Below are 19,324 nucleotides of genomic sequence, written 5' to 3' on the forward strand. Positions count from 1 at the left end.
TGTGTATTTTACATTTCTGTTATATATGTGTCCAAATATCATTTTAACTAAAGTGTTAAAAGAGGGGCTAGAGATGCTAGAAACAAAATGAAAGATTGCTGAATATTTTATGGAACATTTAAATAAATTGTGATATCCTGTCTTGCTGTGAACAATCAATGTGTTCAAAGTTCAAGACTATTAGGCCATATTAAAACCTATTTTATATGGTTATTAGTTTAATAATTTTTATATTTTATTTAATGTTCAGGATGTCATTAGAAACTTGATTTTTAAAAGAAGTATATAGAATATAGAGTCAATAATATTCACTTAGGGTAAAATCCAATTTTATATATATTGAAATTCTGATTGTAATAAAAACCTTCAGACAAGTACCATTGACATACAGGCTTAAATGCCTATTTCTGCAAGTATGAGTTTAAGATTGTATTTTATAATTTTATGCATGCCCTGAAGGGGTTGAATAAAGAACAGAGCTGCAATGTGATTAAATTCACTATTTAGCTCCATGGGACTTGGCTTAACAGTGTGCTAGTAGCTTCTACACATGACTATCTAAAATATCAGATAGAGAGGAGGTAGGATTCTGGCAGATGGCCAATAAGGATTGGCAGTTCCTGAGGAGATGTGGACTCTTCCTTCAGAGCAATGATGTAGGGTGTGCTCTTTTCCTAAGGGGAAAAAAAAGTATTTTAGTATGTTTAATTAATACAATTCTGTGGTTCTTTATTTTTAAAGTTTAGTATGAATGATTCTGTTACTACTTGTACCTCAGTGGAAGAATGGAATTCTCTACAAAAATATTTTTATAAGGTAACATATTTTTAGCTGGTTATGGACCGTTTCCACAGTCATCATTTCTGATATAAATACATCACATAGCTGGGATAGTAGGTTCTTTAAAAATATTTCTTGGCAGTGTTTTTAATAGCTTTCATTTTTTTTTTAGAGCACACCAAAATTGAGAAACTGTTACAGTGTTCCCATACACCTCCTGCTCCGTCATGTACACAACACCTTTTGCTACAAGCGTGCTGTCCACTGTGGAATGTTGGTTATAACCCATGAACCTACCCATAAATTCTCAGTAAGGGGAAAGTTGAGAGAATAGGAATGTCTGTCTTCCTCTCTCAACAGCCCCTTCTTTCCTCAAAATTAAAGTCAGATGGGAATATAATTCTTCATATAAAATTCTTAGTACACTTTTGGTCTTTCAGCTTATAGAAATGATATAATCAGGAATGAGGATGAAATGGTAGATGTATTTTTTCCCTTAGGTTCTCCTTCCTCACATTTCGATTCCATTGTTACAATTTTCTCCTTGGAGAACTTAATGCTTTTCTTTTTTCAATGTTTTATTATTCTTGAGAATTTCAAACAGTATATTTTGATCATCTTCCTTCCCCTCCCTTAACTCCTCCCAGATTCGTCCCCACTGCTTACCAACCTAACTTCTTATTCTTTATCTCTCTAAAAACAAAACCCAAACACACAGATATCCCCCCCTCTGAATTCTATTTTGAAACATAGATGCTTTCTCAAGTTTAACTGTAGACCATGAAAATATTGCTTGAGCTTGTAAAAAGATTTTGCTTCAGTTTTTTTTAAACAATATTCTGTCTTCTTCACTAAAAAAAATCCTTTTTTATTTCTGGCTATTGCATTTCATTTGAGAATATTCTCAGAATCCTTATTTATAACACAAATCTTCATATGTTATTCTTAGATCTTTAATTTTTAATAAATTAGAATTTCTGGTTTTTACAACACCATGTTCTTACAACCATTAATGTAGAATTCTGAATGTGCACTGGCATTTTGTTGGTCAAAGAAATTAGTGTACATTATATAAACTGATGCTAAGGCAAGTTACTGAGTTATCCTGGTTGAATATAGAACGGTCCTGGCAGGACTGACTTCCTTGGCTGAAGGCATTTTTTTGTATTGCCCTTAGCTGGCAAAGCTGTGTGGTATAATGTACATCTACTCACAGATTGCATGAATATCTAGTAGTAGAAAAAGAGTTTTTGGAGGAGTTACTCAAATATTCCAACATTTGGTGCCTTGGTTTCATATCATGTAGGACATCCTTTTGGAGAAAATTTCAGATACTATTTTTCAGTCTGTTTTGCTTCTTTGGGATAATATGAAAAAGATTAAAATAAGGCAGGCCTCAGATTTTTGACTCTGGTTAAATAGATTATTTTTGTTTTCAGTCATTGAATTAAACATATTGAAAGATTGCTGGGATGTAGCTCATGTGCTCAGTAAATATGAGACCTTGTCTTCAGTATCTAGTGGTACCCAAAATTAGTCTGTAGCCTTTAGATGTAATTGATAACACTTTGCCAGATCATAGGATTGTACTGATAAGATGTGAAAGAAAGAATAATTATTAAAGAATCATTTTAACTTTCATGTTTAGATTTTGGATTGCTCTAGTTTTCAAATATAATCTTTGAGTATTTGAAAATTAGCATACTAATGACTAAAAATGAAGAATAGTCATTTCATATTGATAAAATATTTGCTGCCTAGAAAGCTGTGTATAAGTTTTGTAACTTCATATTTTTAAAAGTGCAAATTAAGCCTTTTTTTAATTGCAGCTGTTAATTTAATGTGTTCGGAAATCATCAAACTCAATAGGCTAATATAACTAGGAGTATTCATTGCTTAGAACATTGTTAGTGTAGCAAAATAAACAAGATAAGCATAAAATAGGTATTTACTTTTTAATTAATTTTCTCACTTGCCCTAAAAGTATTTTTAAAAGTTGTAGATTTGTGTCAGTTTCTAGAAGATTAGGGTAATTAGAATTAATTTCTTATATAATACAACATATATTAGTGGAAAAATTTTTTATAAGAAAGATAGAAGTAATGCATAATCCTTAAGGTTTCATGCTTATATTAAGATTTTGAGTTGGGAATAATTATTCTGTATTTTTCCCAGATTAATGAAAAAGTAAAAAATTATAATTAAAAATATATTTAAAATAGATTAAAGTGTTCAAAATATTGAAACATCAAGAACTTGTACTCAATTGTTTTTAAGAGTTGAAAGATAGAAAAATAAGTATATCAGTGGAACCCTTTTTTCCCCCAGGAACCTTCATTTGTTTATATTTTATAATCAACTAATGTGGAGTTTAAGATTAGGACAGGGTTATATTAGCCCAGGTAAGAAGAACAAAGACCCCACCCCTCTCCCCCAAAAGGTCATTAAAGTAGTCCTTGATCTACTGAAATTCTAAAAGAGATGAGCAACAGGGACTTACTGTGCATTTTAATAGGCCATTTGCTTCCTAAGATGGTCTATATTGGCCTTTTATTACTTTTTTTTTTTTTGTCTCCGCTCCTCCCCCAAGTCATTTGAAATGAACACATTATCAAAAAACAAATTTACTTTTCCGGGTCTGAGGCTTTTCTTTCTTCTTTTTTTTTCTTTTATCTCAAGGTCTCAAGGATTTAATGCTTTTAAAAGTTGAAAATGTCAACTCCAACCAGGGCTGAGGATTCTTTCTGTGTAAGTAGCCAGGTACTAGTGTAGGAGTCAGCATTATCAAAGAAATAGCCCTTCTACCGTTTTAGTTTTTATGGTTTTGTTTTTCTTACTAATGATGGCAAATTTGAATAAAATACATCATTTGCATAGGAAGTTATGTAATAATACCATATAGAGTATAATGATTTCCTAAAACCTTGTATTTAAAGTAACCTGAATTACAATGAGAGATAAACAGAATATTTACCCATCCCTTATGAGCTGCTGCTGATATGTAAATTTATTCTTCTACTTTGCACAAATATACTTTTGAGCTACTGCTTAAACACTTTGAGGTCCTTAGTCAAACAGTTTTAATGATGCCTCCAGTATTATGAAAGTGTGACATTTGATGAATGTCTCATATAGTTTTGATATCTGGGTACATGTCAACAAAAAAATTGAGCATTAGTTTGTCATGCAACACCTAGATAATTTATAATTTTACTGTTTATATCCATCTTGACATTTTTTATCTGCCAAAGGCAGGTTTCATTTGGAATCTTAATCTGAGATTTATTTGGTGGATCTGGAAATCATAGCCAGGGTTCCCACAGGAAATGGTCCATCTACCAACAGATTAAATGGCAGTCCTGCAGTTGTTAGGGGAGCTGCGCATTTAACACACATGCATACTCATTCAGTCAGCACTGTGGAGAAAAATTAAAGTAGTGGCCCAGGTTTAGGAACAATGTAGCTAAAAAGTCCCATATTTGCTGAATGACAAAGGGTTATATAGCAGCATTTCATTTTATTATTCGTGCTTGAATTTCTTGTTTGCTTTGTTGAGTCTGCTGACGAATACTAATAAACGCCTGCAACAATCCAGACGAGAGATGCCTGGCAACAAAGCTACGCGGTGGACCTCCCTGATCTTCTCCAGTTCACAACCTGACCTTTTGAAAAATTGCCTGGGCTAAGCTGCAGAATTTGGGTGTAATGGTTATTGTTAACTCCAGCTTTAGGATTTATTAATTTGTGTGATCAAGACTTACCTATACTTCAAAGTTTCAAAAGACCAAACACAATCATCCATCCATTAGAACTAACATTTTATGTCAGTAAGTCTCGATTGGTATCTGAGTGGTGCTTCTTCTGCTTTATTTTCTTATTCTAAAGATATTCCTGAATAAAATGAAAGAGACATAGGAAGAAAATCTGTTTTTCTCCTTATACTTACTAGAGTTTTTGTCTCTAATACATGGTATCAGAATTTGAATTTAGAATAGCTGTGCATTTAACTTAAGACAAAAAGTATGATTGTTAAGCTTAGTTTATATGCTGTTGTAAAAGCTTAAAATTTACTGAGCTCGTTCATGTTTTAATTACATTTTATGAATTATTCTGAGAAAAATTGGGAAAGTCTGAAAAATATTTGAAATATATTATAAATTCTATATAGCTCATGACAAGGAAAATAAAAGAATAAAATTTACTCTTACATTAATCAAATTTGGGATAGTTTTAATAGTTATTTCAGCTTGAAAAATATTTTTAGTATTTTAAATAGGGTGATATGAGTTTTACAAAGCTTTTATTTCTGATGTAATTATTTTATGCTTTCGGGGATTGATTATATTATTTTACTGTTCATTCTCTACATCAGATAAAAGACATTAAAACTGAAAATCTTAAATTTTAGGATAGAATTTTATGAATATTTATATATTTTAAATAGTTCTTGCATATAAATTTGAACTTTTCCCTATAGACTAAATATTGGTGTGTTCATGACTATTTCAGTTTGATAATACAAAAAGTTTATAAAATCTAGTGTAGGATTAACATCTTAAGTTACTTTTATATAGTAAAGTAAAAATTCCAGTAAAGTAATTTCTGTGAATAGCCAGGGGGTGATTTGAATCCAAATCATTGGATTGTCATAATCAGAGATAAATAACCTCAGCACTTCTTTTTGATGTGTTTACTTATCCAGATATATCCCTGCACAGGAGCTCAAAGGGTGCATTTGTTCTGATACTAATTCTAGTATCCCAGTGAATACTATTGACGGTTTTGTAGGTTTGGGGTGGGGGACTTACAAGCCTTCTAAAAGCTTTCAGAATCATATAGCTATATCTAGACTCTAAGGGGAGTTGTGCTGTAAATGGACTATAAATAGAATGTAAGATATCTCAAAATGATTTTATATTGCACATTGAAGCAGTGTTTGTATGTTACTATTACTTGTTTCTTATTTCTTGTTTATGTGATTACTGAGCATTTAAATGCTATGAATATCTTTGGATAGTCCTGGTCTCAACAGAACTTGTCACTGAGACTCTACTCATTCTGCTACCAATCTTTCGTGTATCTCTTTACAATTATTCCTCTGTTGTCAGTCCCCCTTAATCTTTGCTACTTCTCCTGAGAACAGACACAGTTTTTTATTTACCTTTAAATTCTGTTTAACATCTGGCACCATCTCAGTGCTTAGTAGGTTTTATTCAGTACTTCTTTCTTTTCTCTTTTCTGGTTTCCTTTTTGTTTTCTGTGAGCCTCACTATGTAGCCCAGGCTAACCTCAAATTTATACCCACTCTTTCCCTTTTTTCTTGGGTGGGATGTTTGGAGAGTTTTTCTAGGGAAACGTTCTGTGACTGATTTACATCCATAGCCCTTGTCTTGAACTTGGAGTCTAGGCTGGCCTCCAGTTTACAGTCATTCTGCTACAGAATCTTGAGTGTCATGATTACCAGTGCATGTTAGCTACCACATTTACATACACATTTTTTTTTACTGCTTATTTGGTGTCTATATATCTTTGAGATGGTTTTAGAAGTCATTATTTTCTTTCACTGATTCATTTCAGTAATATAAAAATCTAATATGATCACTGTTTTTTACTATGTATTTTAAGGAAGTGAGTATAATAGAGTTTATACTCAATACTTGGAGATGGACACAGATGAGACCATAAAAATTAGAGAACACATCTATGTAATTCTTTTTCTATGATGTATTTAACCACAACAGGCTTATTATTAACTTGGTGATGAAATTGAAATATAGACAAAAAGATTACTGTATAATTTCATTTTTTTTAATATGGGAACAACCTAAAGGTTTTTTGAAAGCTTGCATGAAGGGCGTTAAGTGCAAAGAAGCTGCTGAAAGTAATAATTTTTTTATGTTATGGCTTTTGAAACCCCAAATCAGTATTAGCAGACAGTGCCCACTTAATAAAGTGAGTGTGAGCATACGGTACCCATGTATAAAGTCATTGTGAGCATACGGTGCCCATGTATGAAGTCTGTGTGAGCATACAGTACCCACATGTGAAATCAGTGTGAGCATACAGTACCCATGTATAAAGTCATTGTGAACATACGGTGCCCACATAAGAAATCAGTGTGAGCATACTGTACCCACATACAAAGTTTGCAATTTAAATATGGTTCTAAGAGTTGCCTAAAATCCTGTGAGTCTCTGAGTGATAGGAATCTGTATTCTACTTGTAGTGATCCTAATTGTAATTAATGTCATGGTACAATATAGTGAATGCTGAAATTGTTTATTTTATTTAAATTTACTATATTTCTGTCACTACATTGAATTTACAGAAATATATAAAAAATGTCCTTCATATAGAATTGCTGTTTCTTTCAGGGACTTTGTTTATGAGTGTGTTTCTAAATTTTAAAAATGTATTGCTTTTTAAATTTTATCTGAAAGAAGTGCTGAACTATTTATTGCATATCATTTAAAAATTAATCTTAAGTAGTTTCTCTCTGTATGTATCTTATTGAATTAGATATTTTATTTCCTAATTATTTTTCTTATATGTATTCTATTAAGGGAGTATTATATGTATTAATATATCTGATTTTTTCACATAGTTGGTAACATTTTTTGGAGAGAATAAATATATATGTAATAATGTCTTTTATTAGAATAACCCTACTGATTTTAGCTATATAACTACATAAGCTATATAACTACATAAAAACAAGCTGGGACATTTTTAATATAAAAGTTGGATAATATTAGAACAAAAATCTCATTTTTGCTTTCACTCTTAATATTTAAGAAAAATTTAATATAAAATTTGAATTTAAAGTATGAATTTGACATCAAGAATGTGACACTCATTTCACAGAAAGACAAGGGAAGATTTGTTAATAAAAATACAGAAGGCAACTGGTTTTTTTTTTTTTTTTTTTTTTTCGAGACAGGGTTTCTCTGTGTAGCTTTGCGCCTTTCCTGGAACTCACTTTGGAGACCAGGCTGGCCTCAAACTCACAGAGATCCGCCTGGCTCTGCCTCCCAAGTGCTGGGATTACAGGCGTGCACCACCACCACCCGGCCAGAAGGCATCTGTTAACAGCAGATTTAAAGGTAATAACTAACATTTATGAGTATGTGTTCTATGATAATACTTTTACAAGAAACTTTTATAACTTAAATAATTTACTAATCTTAAATAATCCCCTTTGAAGGGGATATTATTTTGTACTTTACTGGTAGGGAAATTAATCAAGGTTAAATAATTGCTAATAGCCAGGTATGGTGCTGCATACCTGTAATCCTCGCACTAGGAAAGCCAGGCAGTAAGATCATGAATTCAAGGTCAACCGGGGCATACTTCATTTGTTCATTCATTCATATTTGTGTGTGTGTGTGTGTGTGTGTGTGTGTGTGTGTGTGTGTGTGTACATGTATGTGGATGTGCTCACTTGTAAGTGTGCATGTGGATGCTAGAGATTGATGGTGGTATGTTTTTCTCTTGATCTCTATCTTATTTTTTAAAACAGGGACTCTCATCAAACCTAAAGCTTATTGTTTTGGCCTGGCTGGCTGATCACTCAGGATCCTCCTGTCTCTACCTGGCTGGTACTGGGGATACAATCATGTATCATGCCCAGCTTTTACATGGGTTCCAGGGATTTGAACACAGGTTCTCATGCTTTCACAACAAGAACTTTATTGACTTCCCAGCCCCTAGCCTAGCTTATACAATGATGACAAATAAGCTAATAAACAACAGTATTTGTTACAGATCATACAGTAGGCCATGCATGGTGTTAGAATTCAAAATGTGCAATCTGTTTTCAGAGTCATTGCCCCAATTAAATTTCTGCTTGGAAAGTCACAATCCATCAGTGGGTGCTAGTTATACTACTAAATATGTAAGCTATTGTATTGAACACCTCATACTAAGTGGATTGCTGTGGTATTTCTGATGTGCTTTTCTCTTTTTCTCTTGTGTGTATCAGGGGAACACATTGTAAGCATCTATGTGGGATACTATTCCTCCACTCCTGAAGAAAAGGAGACAGAGAGTTGGAAATACATACTAACTGAAATAAGTAATATTTGTACAGATAGGCAGACATATGCATACACATACACGCATACTTTTAAATTACTTAAAAGTGGCAGATGTCATTAGAAATCCCAAGTTGATACTATTCTTCTGGTATTTTGAAACTAATGCTCATTTTTAAAAACTGTTTAAAATGTGGAACCCTGTGGTCAGTCTTTCATTACATCTAGTTTATAATCTAATAGCAAAAAACTGGAGATAGTATAGGAATGAAAGGCAATAAACAACAGGGTTTATTTTTATATTTATAGAATCAGTTGCTAAATGTAATTATTTCTACCTCCTCATTTCCTCTCAAAAGAGAATTTGAAGAAGTGTTAATAAGGGGCTGGCCAGTGTCAGAAGCAGAGTAAGCACCACATGCCTGTTGCAGTTAATCTTAGGTACGAAGTCTCCTAAGCTGTACTTTAGATAGAGTGAGTGGGTTCTGTTTAGGAGTGTCTATGTATATACATATACCTGCAATAACAATTAATGAAAAAAGAGACCATGAATTTGAAAGAGAGCAAGGAGGAGTATATGAGAGGGTTTGGAGGGAGGAATGGGAAGGGAGAAATGATGTGATTAGAATCTCAAAAACAAGAGGGGAAATTTAAAAATGAGACAGTGGTTCATTTATTCTAATGTATTTGCCAACATTCCTTTTATCTGCTTGCCTTTTTCTGTTCTGGAGCTCTCAGGTGTCTAGGTCATTGCTATTCTTAGTAACCTGGTAGGATCCCTGGGGATGGTTCTAGTTCAACCACTCTGAGGAAACAGCTCTGTAAACAATATTGACCCCCCAGGGGACCATCAAATCCATTTACACAGATACCAGTTGTCACAAACTATTTACAAAGCCAGACAGAACAGACTTTCCCAGCTTCTCTGAATTCCTATTTGATTCTAGCCACTTCATCACTTCTATGTGATAGTCATGATACAATTCTTAGTTGGGCTGTGAGTTCTCATTTCTTGGGTAACATCAGATATACATTTCTGTGTAAGTGGAAAAATGAACTCAAAAAGGGTCTCAGAGCTTCCTCTTCTAGATAAGGAAATGGTATCATAATTTGGTTTGTTTTCTAGAGTGAAGAATCGAGTGTTTAAACACATTGGCACTGAGCCTTTTCTCTGTACTAATATGTCCATAAGTAAAATAAGAATTCTTTCAATCATGAAAATCATCCGTTGAAGTGGTACCTAAGTCCACTAGAGAGAGATGAGGTCTTCAACGCTTGTATTGTAACTAGCCTTCCAATAGGTATTGATTTCAAAAGGTCAGCATCAATTCCACTCGTGTTGTCCAGATGCATAACTTCCTTTGGCAATAGCAGTGCATGGTATTTCAGAGGAACACCTTGCAGTAGCTATCCAGAATATTTCAAGTAGTTGCAGGAGAAGTTAGCACAACAGTGATAACATTAGCTAGTAATAACAAAATTTCAAAGATACATTTGAAATGGTAGTTATCTATGTCCATGTAAAACTATGGTCACAGAAGAGCAAATGAAGACATGATAATAGTTATAAGGATTTTCCTGTTGCTTAAAGTTGAATAAAGAAACCAAGACTTCATAGACATGCATTAGGAAAAGAGATTATTATCTAATCCCATATGGAGAGATGAATTTAAATAATATGAGATCAGTTAGCCATAATGGCAGAACAGTTAACAATGGCATTGATTAAACACTAATATGGATTACTAAAGAGAGCTCCTATTTTAAACATGGGACAGAGGGAGAGAAAGAATTTTGATAGAAGGGTTTCATTTTCAAATTTTGTCTGCTCAGAGATAAGACTTGGTTTAGAGTGGACATCTGTCTTTTGTTGAATATTTTCTTTCGAAATGACTGGCTTCTGTTCAGAACCACCCTACAGCTTCCCTTTTGAATCACTTTATTGGCTTTGTGTTCATGTTTCTACACAATTCTCTTAGAATTGACTGGTAGTACAAGTTCAGCTTAAGCTTTTAGTAGCTTCATCCCACTGTCATCTTACAACCCGTTCTCCTGGGATGGAGAGTCTGGGGAAATAATGACCGAGTTTAGACTTACTGTGTGCTAGTCTGTTCTCATAGTTGGAGAGGGCACTAAGTCAGAAATTGTACTTATTGTAGGATTTGGATAAGGTAAGTAAAATTTGGCAAAATGCAATGTGTTAAATTAGTACCTTAATTGTACCCAAAAGCCAAAGTACATATTGCAGTGTACTCTCAAATGTTTCAGGAAAAAAAAAAAAAAAAAAAACATGTATGGGCATATAGTTAGATCCGTAGTAGGGAGAGGGAGAGGGAGAGGGAGAGAGAGAGAGAGAGTTAACAAACACAGAAAATAGTCCTGTTAACTTTGCCTACATTTCTCCCTCCCTCCCTCCCTCCCTCCCTCCCTCCCTCCCTCCCTCCCTCCCTCCTTCCTTCCCTCCCTCCTCTCTCTCTCTGGTTGGGAGGTCTTGATGGTCAGAGGTTGCTGTCTACATGGCCTGGCAGCCCTCTCCAAAGCTTGGCAACACCAGGACTGCCCTTTTCGGGAGAATGTCTCTAGGCCCAGAGGACTGACCTTATCTGAAAGCCTGGATGCCTGATTTATCTGTAGTGTGACCCTTGGCACAGTTTCCTGCTAGAAGTTTCCCCCTGTTGCACATAATGGTAACCAAGACTTGTACTAGGAGCTTTGCTGTAGGACCCTGCTGCCACGAACCCACTCTTATGATAGGAGAGGTGCCACTTAATGCAAATTAGGGTTTGTCCCCAGGCTTCCCAATCCTATATATTTCCTATACTGTGGAATGAAGTTGACTTAATTCACTGAAGTCATCTCCCGAGGGCTATTTTGCTGCCTGAAGCCTGTTCTCACTTCAGCTAGTTCCCTCCTTGTGGACCTTCAGCTGATGATCCTGAGGAAGAAGCAGAACCACATGCTACATAGAGAAATCTATCTGTCTATGTAGATACCTGTCTGTAGATATATCTACATAGATAGATATAGAAATAGATATATGAATGTATAGAAAAAAATATAATATAGTCACATCATTTCCCTTTTCCCTTCCTCCAAACCCTTCTATGTACCCCCTTGTACTCTTGTTGTTATATATGTGATATATATATAACATATATATGTGTGTGTGTATGTATGTATGTATGTATGTGTATTCCTAAATACATAAATGCAAACTACTCAATGTGTATAACATTACATGTATGTATAAGTTTACAGTGCGGACCATTTGGTTTTGGTTAACTGATTGTTATGATCATCACCAGGGAAGACTGTTTCTCCTGTTCTCTGTATTCGTTAGTTGCCTGTAGTTCTTTGTGTAGGATGGAGGCCTCATAGGTTGCCCCATCCGCTTTTGCTGGCCTATTGTTATCTTTGTTCAGCTCATTATTAGGCAGTCTTATTGGGGGTGATGGGAGACTTGATTGGTGCGGCTTCTGACATTTCTAGGAGCTGTAGTTTCACAGTGAACTCCCTGTTCCTCTGGCTCTTAAAATACTTTTGCCCCTTCTTCCACAAAGATGCCTGAAGAGTAATTTTCTTAAGATGTTTTTATTCTTATCGTCTGTCAACTTTTTGATCACCAAACTAACATTTGTCAGTTCGTTTATTTGCTTGTTGTGCAATATTATTTTTTTCTTTAATATAATAATTTTATTTATGCTTTGAATATTTCATATATATGTATGATATATTTTGATCATATTCACCATCACAAGCATTTTTTTTAATCGGTGGTTGAGTTTTTAAAAGCCTGGGAATAATTTGATGTTTCAACAATTTCTTTCTTTTTTTTTTTTTTTTTTATCAAGTAAGCATTTATGTAGCTTAGGAGCCTGGTGCCTGTGGTGGAATATTATTTTAATGTGTGTTACTTTTGCTTATGTTGCATTTGTTTAACTCTGTGAAACTGTGTTACTGTGCATGTGTAAAACACCTGGTGGTCTAATAAAGAGCTGGTCAAAATAGCAAGGCAGGAGAAGGGATAGGTGGGGCGGGCAGGCAGAGAAGGAGAAATCTGAGGAAAGAAAAAGAAAATGGAGACGAGGAAGAAGTAGCCAGAGAAAGAGGAGGACTCCAGGGGCCAGCCCCTCAGCTACACAGCAAGCCACGGAGGAAGAGTAAGATTTACAGAAGTACGAGAACGGGAAAAGCTTAGAGGAAAAAGGTAGATGGGGTAATTTAAAGTTAAGGAACTAAGCCAAGCTAAGGCCAGGCATTCATTAGTAATAATAAGACTCTGTGTGCATCAGAGTGGCACGGGCCCCCCAAAGAGCAAAACCAAACAACAACATTTGCGCAATCTTACTTTTTCATTTTTGGAGCAAGTGCCTTTGTAAAGTCTTCCTAGAGAATAAGGCTTGAGTGTGCATAGATCTTCCATATAATCAGTTGTATAGCCCAGGCCTGGTCCTTGTTACATTCAGATATTCAAATCATTACATCGTTTTCTCATCATAATTGTACTAGAGTCCTTCACAGAGTGTCTGTTCTTCTCTTCTGTTTGTTTCCCCAGAGCACAGCCATAGGGTACATTGCACGATGTGGTTTCCACAAATGAGGGTCAAAATATCGAACAAGGAGTAAAATTTTAAAAAAATCAAATTTTCCATGGAATGGTTGAATACTTATATAGAATAATGTAGTAAAGAAGAACATTTGAAAGCTTTTCCAGTTTTTAGCATTAATTTGATGAAATAGTGTTTGCCAAACTGATTTTTTTTAAAAAAATAAAATGCAGGCAGGCAGGTGGGAAGATTTATAAATCAGCCTTGTTTACTCTGAAGTAAAATTAAATTCTCAATAAAAGAGTATAGATAGTTTGATTTGCAGAGCAGACTCTAAATGTCAGATGAACAGTTCAAATTAGGAATCTAAAAGGTTTTATGACTGAACAAAATTAGAAATAGAGCTAACCCATGCAGTATGGGTTCCTTATATATATATTAAATGTTTCAAACATTAACTTTTGAGGGTGTTTTTTGGAGGGAGGGGGATAATGTTAGTACAGGGTCTTACTCTGGAGCCCAGGCTGGTCTGAAATTAACTCTCTAGCAAACCTTCTGCCATAGCCTCTAAACTATTAACATTTTAAAACATTTTAAAATTAAAATAAAGAAGTCTCAGAACTGGGGGCTGGATGGCTGCTCTTCCAGAGTACCAGGGTTCGATTCCCAGCACCCATATCGTGGCTCACAACTGCACCTTCTGTTTCAGTGGGATCTGACACCCTCTTCTGATATTCATGGGCACTGTGCACACAGTGATGCACATACATCCATACAGGCAAAACACTTACATAAAATTAAATAAAAAAAATGTTAAAATAATTACAAAGAATATGTCAGAAGTGTATGCATTTATTTTTTTTATTTTTCTTTATTAAGAAAATTTCTACTCACGTCACATACCACTCACAGATTCCCCCTCCTCCATCCTCCCATGCCCCAGCACTCTCTCCCAAGCCACCCCACATCCCCACATCCCCCAAATCAAGGTCTCCCATGGGGAGTCAGCAGAGACCAGAACACTGAGGTTAGGCATGTCCAAGCCCCTTCCCACTGCACCAAGGCTGCACAAGGTATCATACCACAGGCACCAGATTCCAAGGAACAGATCCCGATTCCCCTGCCTGGGTGACACCCAAACAGTTCGAGCCAAACAACTATCTTCCATGTCCAGAGGGCCTAGTCCAGTCCCATGGGGGCTCCCCAGCCACCAGTCCACAGTTCATGGGCTTCCACTAGTGTGGCCGGTCATCTCTGCACATCTTCCATTCAAGATCTCCATCTCCCCTGCCTGCAGAATCCCTTCTCTCTCTCATCAATTGGATTCACGGAGCTCAGCCTGGTGCCTGGCCATGGATCTCTGCATCTGCCTCCATCAGTCACTGGACAAAGGCTCTATGATGACAGCAAGGTTATTAGCTAGACTGGTTCCCAGAGTAGACCAGTCCAGGCACCCCCTACAATTTCTCTAAATATCAGAACTACTAAAATCTAGGAGGAAACCAAATGCCCTTTTATTTGTAAGCTTCTCTATCTCCTCTAGAAGTTTGGAATGGAGGATTGGCACAGTAAAATACTGGTTGGTGATTCATGTTATAATGCACAATCTACTACTAATAGAATGTCTCCTTAGTGCCCCTAAAATTCTCTTATTGAGAGTTTGAGGATTCCATTCTTATGCCAGGTATTCTAGGAAAACAGAATGGTCAATGAGCATGTAAAGCAAACCATGAAAGAGTTTTCAGATCTCAAAAATCAACCACTAATCTTTAAATATAAGATTTCAGAATAATATTATGTTGAATTGTCATGGTTATTTCATAGCATGCAGTTATGATACAGCATTTCTCTCTTCTAATTCATTTCTTCAACAAAGATAAATCAAAATAACTTACCAAGAGCAAGTGATTTGTGATGTAGCTTCCATTTACCAGTATGAATAGTATCTGGACTTGAAGTTTTTATTATCTACAGTTAATACAACCAAAAAATCAAATGATGTTTTATGAGAGTTGCTTTCTTTTTTTGTATAATATTTTCTTTGTATTTTAATATTACTTTTGTGCCTCTAGAGGATTTTATGTTGGCAGATTTCCTTGTACATCTCTAAGACTACTTTTTGAGGCTGAAGAATTATTTCTGCTGGAGTTAATGAAGTATATGTTACAATCAACAGTTGTGCCTTTCAATCTTAGGAATAACAGAGTTGATTTTGTATATATTATTTCCTCCAAAACTTTACTATGCCATTAAATATAGTTTATCTCTTTAAAATAAATATTGCTTAGTGCATGGGACTTAAATAATTTTTGAGATATAATTAAGCATACAAAGTATATTTTCTAATATATCATATGTATTTGATGACATTAATATTAAAATTATTCTTACATCCATTTTAATAGTATGATGTTACTGAAATAAACCACATTTATTGGTATGTCAGGTACTTAGTTAAGTCAGTGATATATTATTTACATTTTATAGTCAAGAAAATATTGTGTTAAATAACTTGTACAGCATTATACACTTATGAAGGCTGTAATTTTCCCCCAGGCAGTCCGAACCATAGTTCTGTTGTACAGTATTGATTCATTATAGCCATATCCTTATTCCTTGCTATTTTGAGAATAGTGTGTTTAAACCAATGGTCCTTGCAGCAACTGTAATCATTTAGGGAATGTAAAAAAAATAGGAGCTGATCCTTCTCCCAGAGGCTTTGATTCACTTAGCACAGGTATGGCTTGCTCTGCCAAGGTCACAGTGTGTAGCCTCATTTGTAAGGCATTACTTTAAGTAGCTTCTGTTGAGGGAAGTAAAAATACGGATGGCAAATGCTGGCCTGCACATCCGTAATCGACTACAGTAGAGGACGACTAGTAACTGTGTTAAAAGCTGTGAGGTGTTTTCCTAAGAATGTTCATTTGATTCAACAATTTTCCTATGTGGTTCTGTCCTTTCATGTATCATATATTTTTGTTTTAGTGCAGATACAACTTTTTGTCTTGCACAAGAGGCTTCAGTGGGAATTGAGAGTGCATCAGTAGAGCAGCTGACTATGAATTCTGAGCAAACCATGCATGAATTAGGCAATGAAGTAACATCTGAGGACCTGGAACTACCAGAGAGAATCTCCAGCAATTTACAGGCCATTGGTCCATATCCATTTGAAGGGCCATCTACAAAGTGCAGGTGAGTGTTGGTTTCAGTGTTTAACCTAAAAGGTAAGAATCGGAACAACATTTCTTCTTTAACACATTGTCCCTCTTTTTCATTTTGGTGTCAGATAAATTTAATGTGTCAGTGACTTAAAAACAATTTCGGGACCCTGCAAGGGCTTTCTATTACTTCCATAATGTTGATATAATGTGTCTAGATAGCTGAGAGCGACAACACAAGATGAGTTTAAAGAAAGCAGTGAAGTTTGATTCCTCCTCAGTGTTATTTTCTGTGACTCTTCATTATGGGTATAAGGATACTTGTGAAATGGATATGAGATACTATTTACCAAAGCTTAAACCTGCTCAAAGATTTTTTTTTTTTTTTTTTTACATAGCTCTCTGTTCTTTGTTTGGGATGATGTGAATACTTTTTTTTTTTTTTTTTGGTTTTTCGAGACAGGGTTTCTCTGTGTACCTTTGCGCCTTTCCTGGAACTCACTTGGTAGCCCAGGCTGGCCTCGAACTCACAGAGATCCACCTGGCTCTGCCTCCCGAGTGCTGGGATTAAAGGCGTGCGCCACCACCGCCCGGCTAGATGTGAATACTTTTAGGGCGACCCTGTACTCTATCTACCTTTAGTCTTTCTTATTAATTTACATTCTGTAGCATTAAGTCATCCAGTGTGGAGAAACCTGTGTTTATTATCAATGGTATTATGCTACTTTGATAATCATATGCAGCAAAGGTAACATTAGACTTGAAAATGACAGCATAATTCTCTTTTCATATTTTCTAGAGCACTGTTTTTTAAAAGGTTTTTGTGGAGTTGTTTTTCTGTTCAAAATTACTTAGCAAGATATATTCATTGATACCAATACACAGTAAAATCAGTAACTGTATTCGAGGTCTTCTGCTGTGGAATAATGCTTTTGTACACTGGTTTAATGAAACACTGATTGGCCAGTAGCCAGGCAGGAAGTATAGGCAGGATAAACAGGCAAGGAGAATTCTGGGAAGAGGAAGACTGAGTCAGGAGACACCAGCCCGCCATCCAGGGAGCAACATGTAATGACACACAGGTAAAGCCACATAACACGTGGCGACATATAGATTAACAGAAATGGGTTGAGTTTAAGTGTAAGAGTTAGTCAATAATAAGCCTGAGCTACTGGCTGAGCAGTTTTAATTAATATATGTGTTTACTTGGGTCTGAGTGGCTGTGGACCAGACGGGACACAGGAAAACTTCTGGCTACATTCTCCCTTAGTGGCAGATTCTTACTTAAATACAATTTGGGGTATATTTTAAGGTATAGAGGCAAGGATGATGGAAGCATGAATAAACATTGTTATAATCATGTAAGAAAGATAAATGGTAGAGCTTACGTTCCTGCTGAGAGATCTATAGTATAATTCAATATGAGAGCATGGTAATAGCCCTGTAATCACTGAGCATCCCAGGACTCAGGGTCAAAGACTGGCATAAGTAACATTATACCCACCGGTGTTGACATATTTAACACCATAACACCAGAAAACAATCTGTCTTGTTCTCGTCTCTTCTTTATACTGCCTGCTTACAGGTTGACATCACTGTCTTATGGAATATGTTTACCAGTAAGTCTTTGCGGCATAGATATTAATTTTAATGTCTTCCATTTAATAATTAAAATATGAATATGATACTGTTTTAATAAAATTGGGAAAATGATTGTATCCATTTTCAGGAAAGCAAAAAATATAAGTTGATCCTAACCAGAACTACAAATGAAAACCTGTACACTTTTGTCAAGTATACTTAACCAGAGTCTCTTTGGGATCACTATGTGCTTTCCACAAACTTTATTTTCCCCACTGATAAATTGGTATATCTGGAAGTTGATATATTTATTGTTTTATAGCAATCATACTTTACCTACATAAAAAGTTTAAACTGAAATATTTTTACATATTTATTGTGAATAAGAAATTTATGTCATTTGTGAAATCCTGTATATAAATTATTTAATAATTCTCTTTATTATAGTATACTGGAATGTGGAAAGAATGATATGAATTATGAATCTGTGACTTCTCATCAAGTTATCTCAGACTTAAATAAAGAGACGTCAGTAGCATATCTCCAAAGAGAACTGGAAATTCTCAGAACAAGCAATAAAAAGGTATAGAAATATAAAAAGTCTAATTACTGTAAACAGTGTCTTAGCTGTTGACTCTTTTGTTTTTCTCTGTTGTCCATTATTACTCAGTTTTATTTTCTGTTTTAATGCCTCACCAGTAGGCCTGTGTTGTCTTGCCATCCAGGTATGTGGTTCAGTTAAGTGATTGGCTATGAAAATAAGCTCTTTTGCTTTCTATAATATCATTCATTTTCCATACAGCTCTGGTAATTTATGTTGCTATAAAGCAAATATTCAAATTTCACTATAATAAAACCTGGCTTTAACGTTATGAAATGTGGGTTATATTATCCGCTATTTTCATGCTACTTTGTTAACTTTTCTTCATTTTTTAGTATCTGTGCATTCTTTCACTTCGGTAATATATGTAACCAAACGTCAAAGTTGCTAATGATGATATATGCCTTGTATCCTGTTATATTATTACATGCATCCAGCTCAATGTACGTGTCACGTTTTGTTTCCTCTTGTCCTCCCCAACATTCCTCTGGTCTGCATGTAATTTATTAAATATTGCTCGTTTTCTATGGGTTCTTTTAAAAATTCTATATAATTTTCTGATTTTAATATTTTCATTGTCTGACCTAATCAGACTGAAGCATGAATGTTGTTTCTGAGGGAAAA

At 35.1% G+C, this 19,324-nt stretch overlaps 1 protein-coding gene across 5 annotated transcripts in view; it reads left to right on the forward strand.

Moving 5' to 3' along the window:
• The window catches only part of Mipol1 (mirror-image polydactyly 1), a 297,757-nt gene that overhangs the window by 67,089 nt on the left and 211,344 nt on the right, over window positions 1–19,324 (forward strand). For 4 of the 5 annotated variants that reach the window (XM_052738576.1, XM_052738573.1, XM_052738574.1 and 1 more), the window contains exons 2-3: window positions 16,346–16,552; window positions 18,547–18,682. In XM_052738576.1, the coding sequence (XP_052594536.1) occupies window positions 16,419–16,552; window positions 18,547–18,682 (270 nt within the window). In that variant the 5' untranslated portion in view covers window positions 16,346–16,418. The remainder of the gene's footprint in view (window positions 1–16,345; window positions 16,553–18,546; window positions 18,683–19,324) is intronic. The other variant, XM_052738577.1, reaches the window with a different exon arrangement.

The sequence above is a fragment of the Peromyscus californicus genome, unplaced genomic scaffold (assembly GCF_007827085.1).
Source record: "Peromyscus californicus insignis strain IS unplaced genomic scaffold, ASM782708v3 Scaffold_15__1_contigs__length_86483966, whole genome shotgun sequence".
Classification (NCBI taxonomy): domain Eukaryota; kingdom Metazoa; phylum Chordata; class Mammalia; order Rodentia; family Cricetidae; genus Peromyscus; species Peromyscus californicus.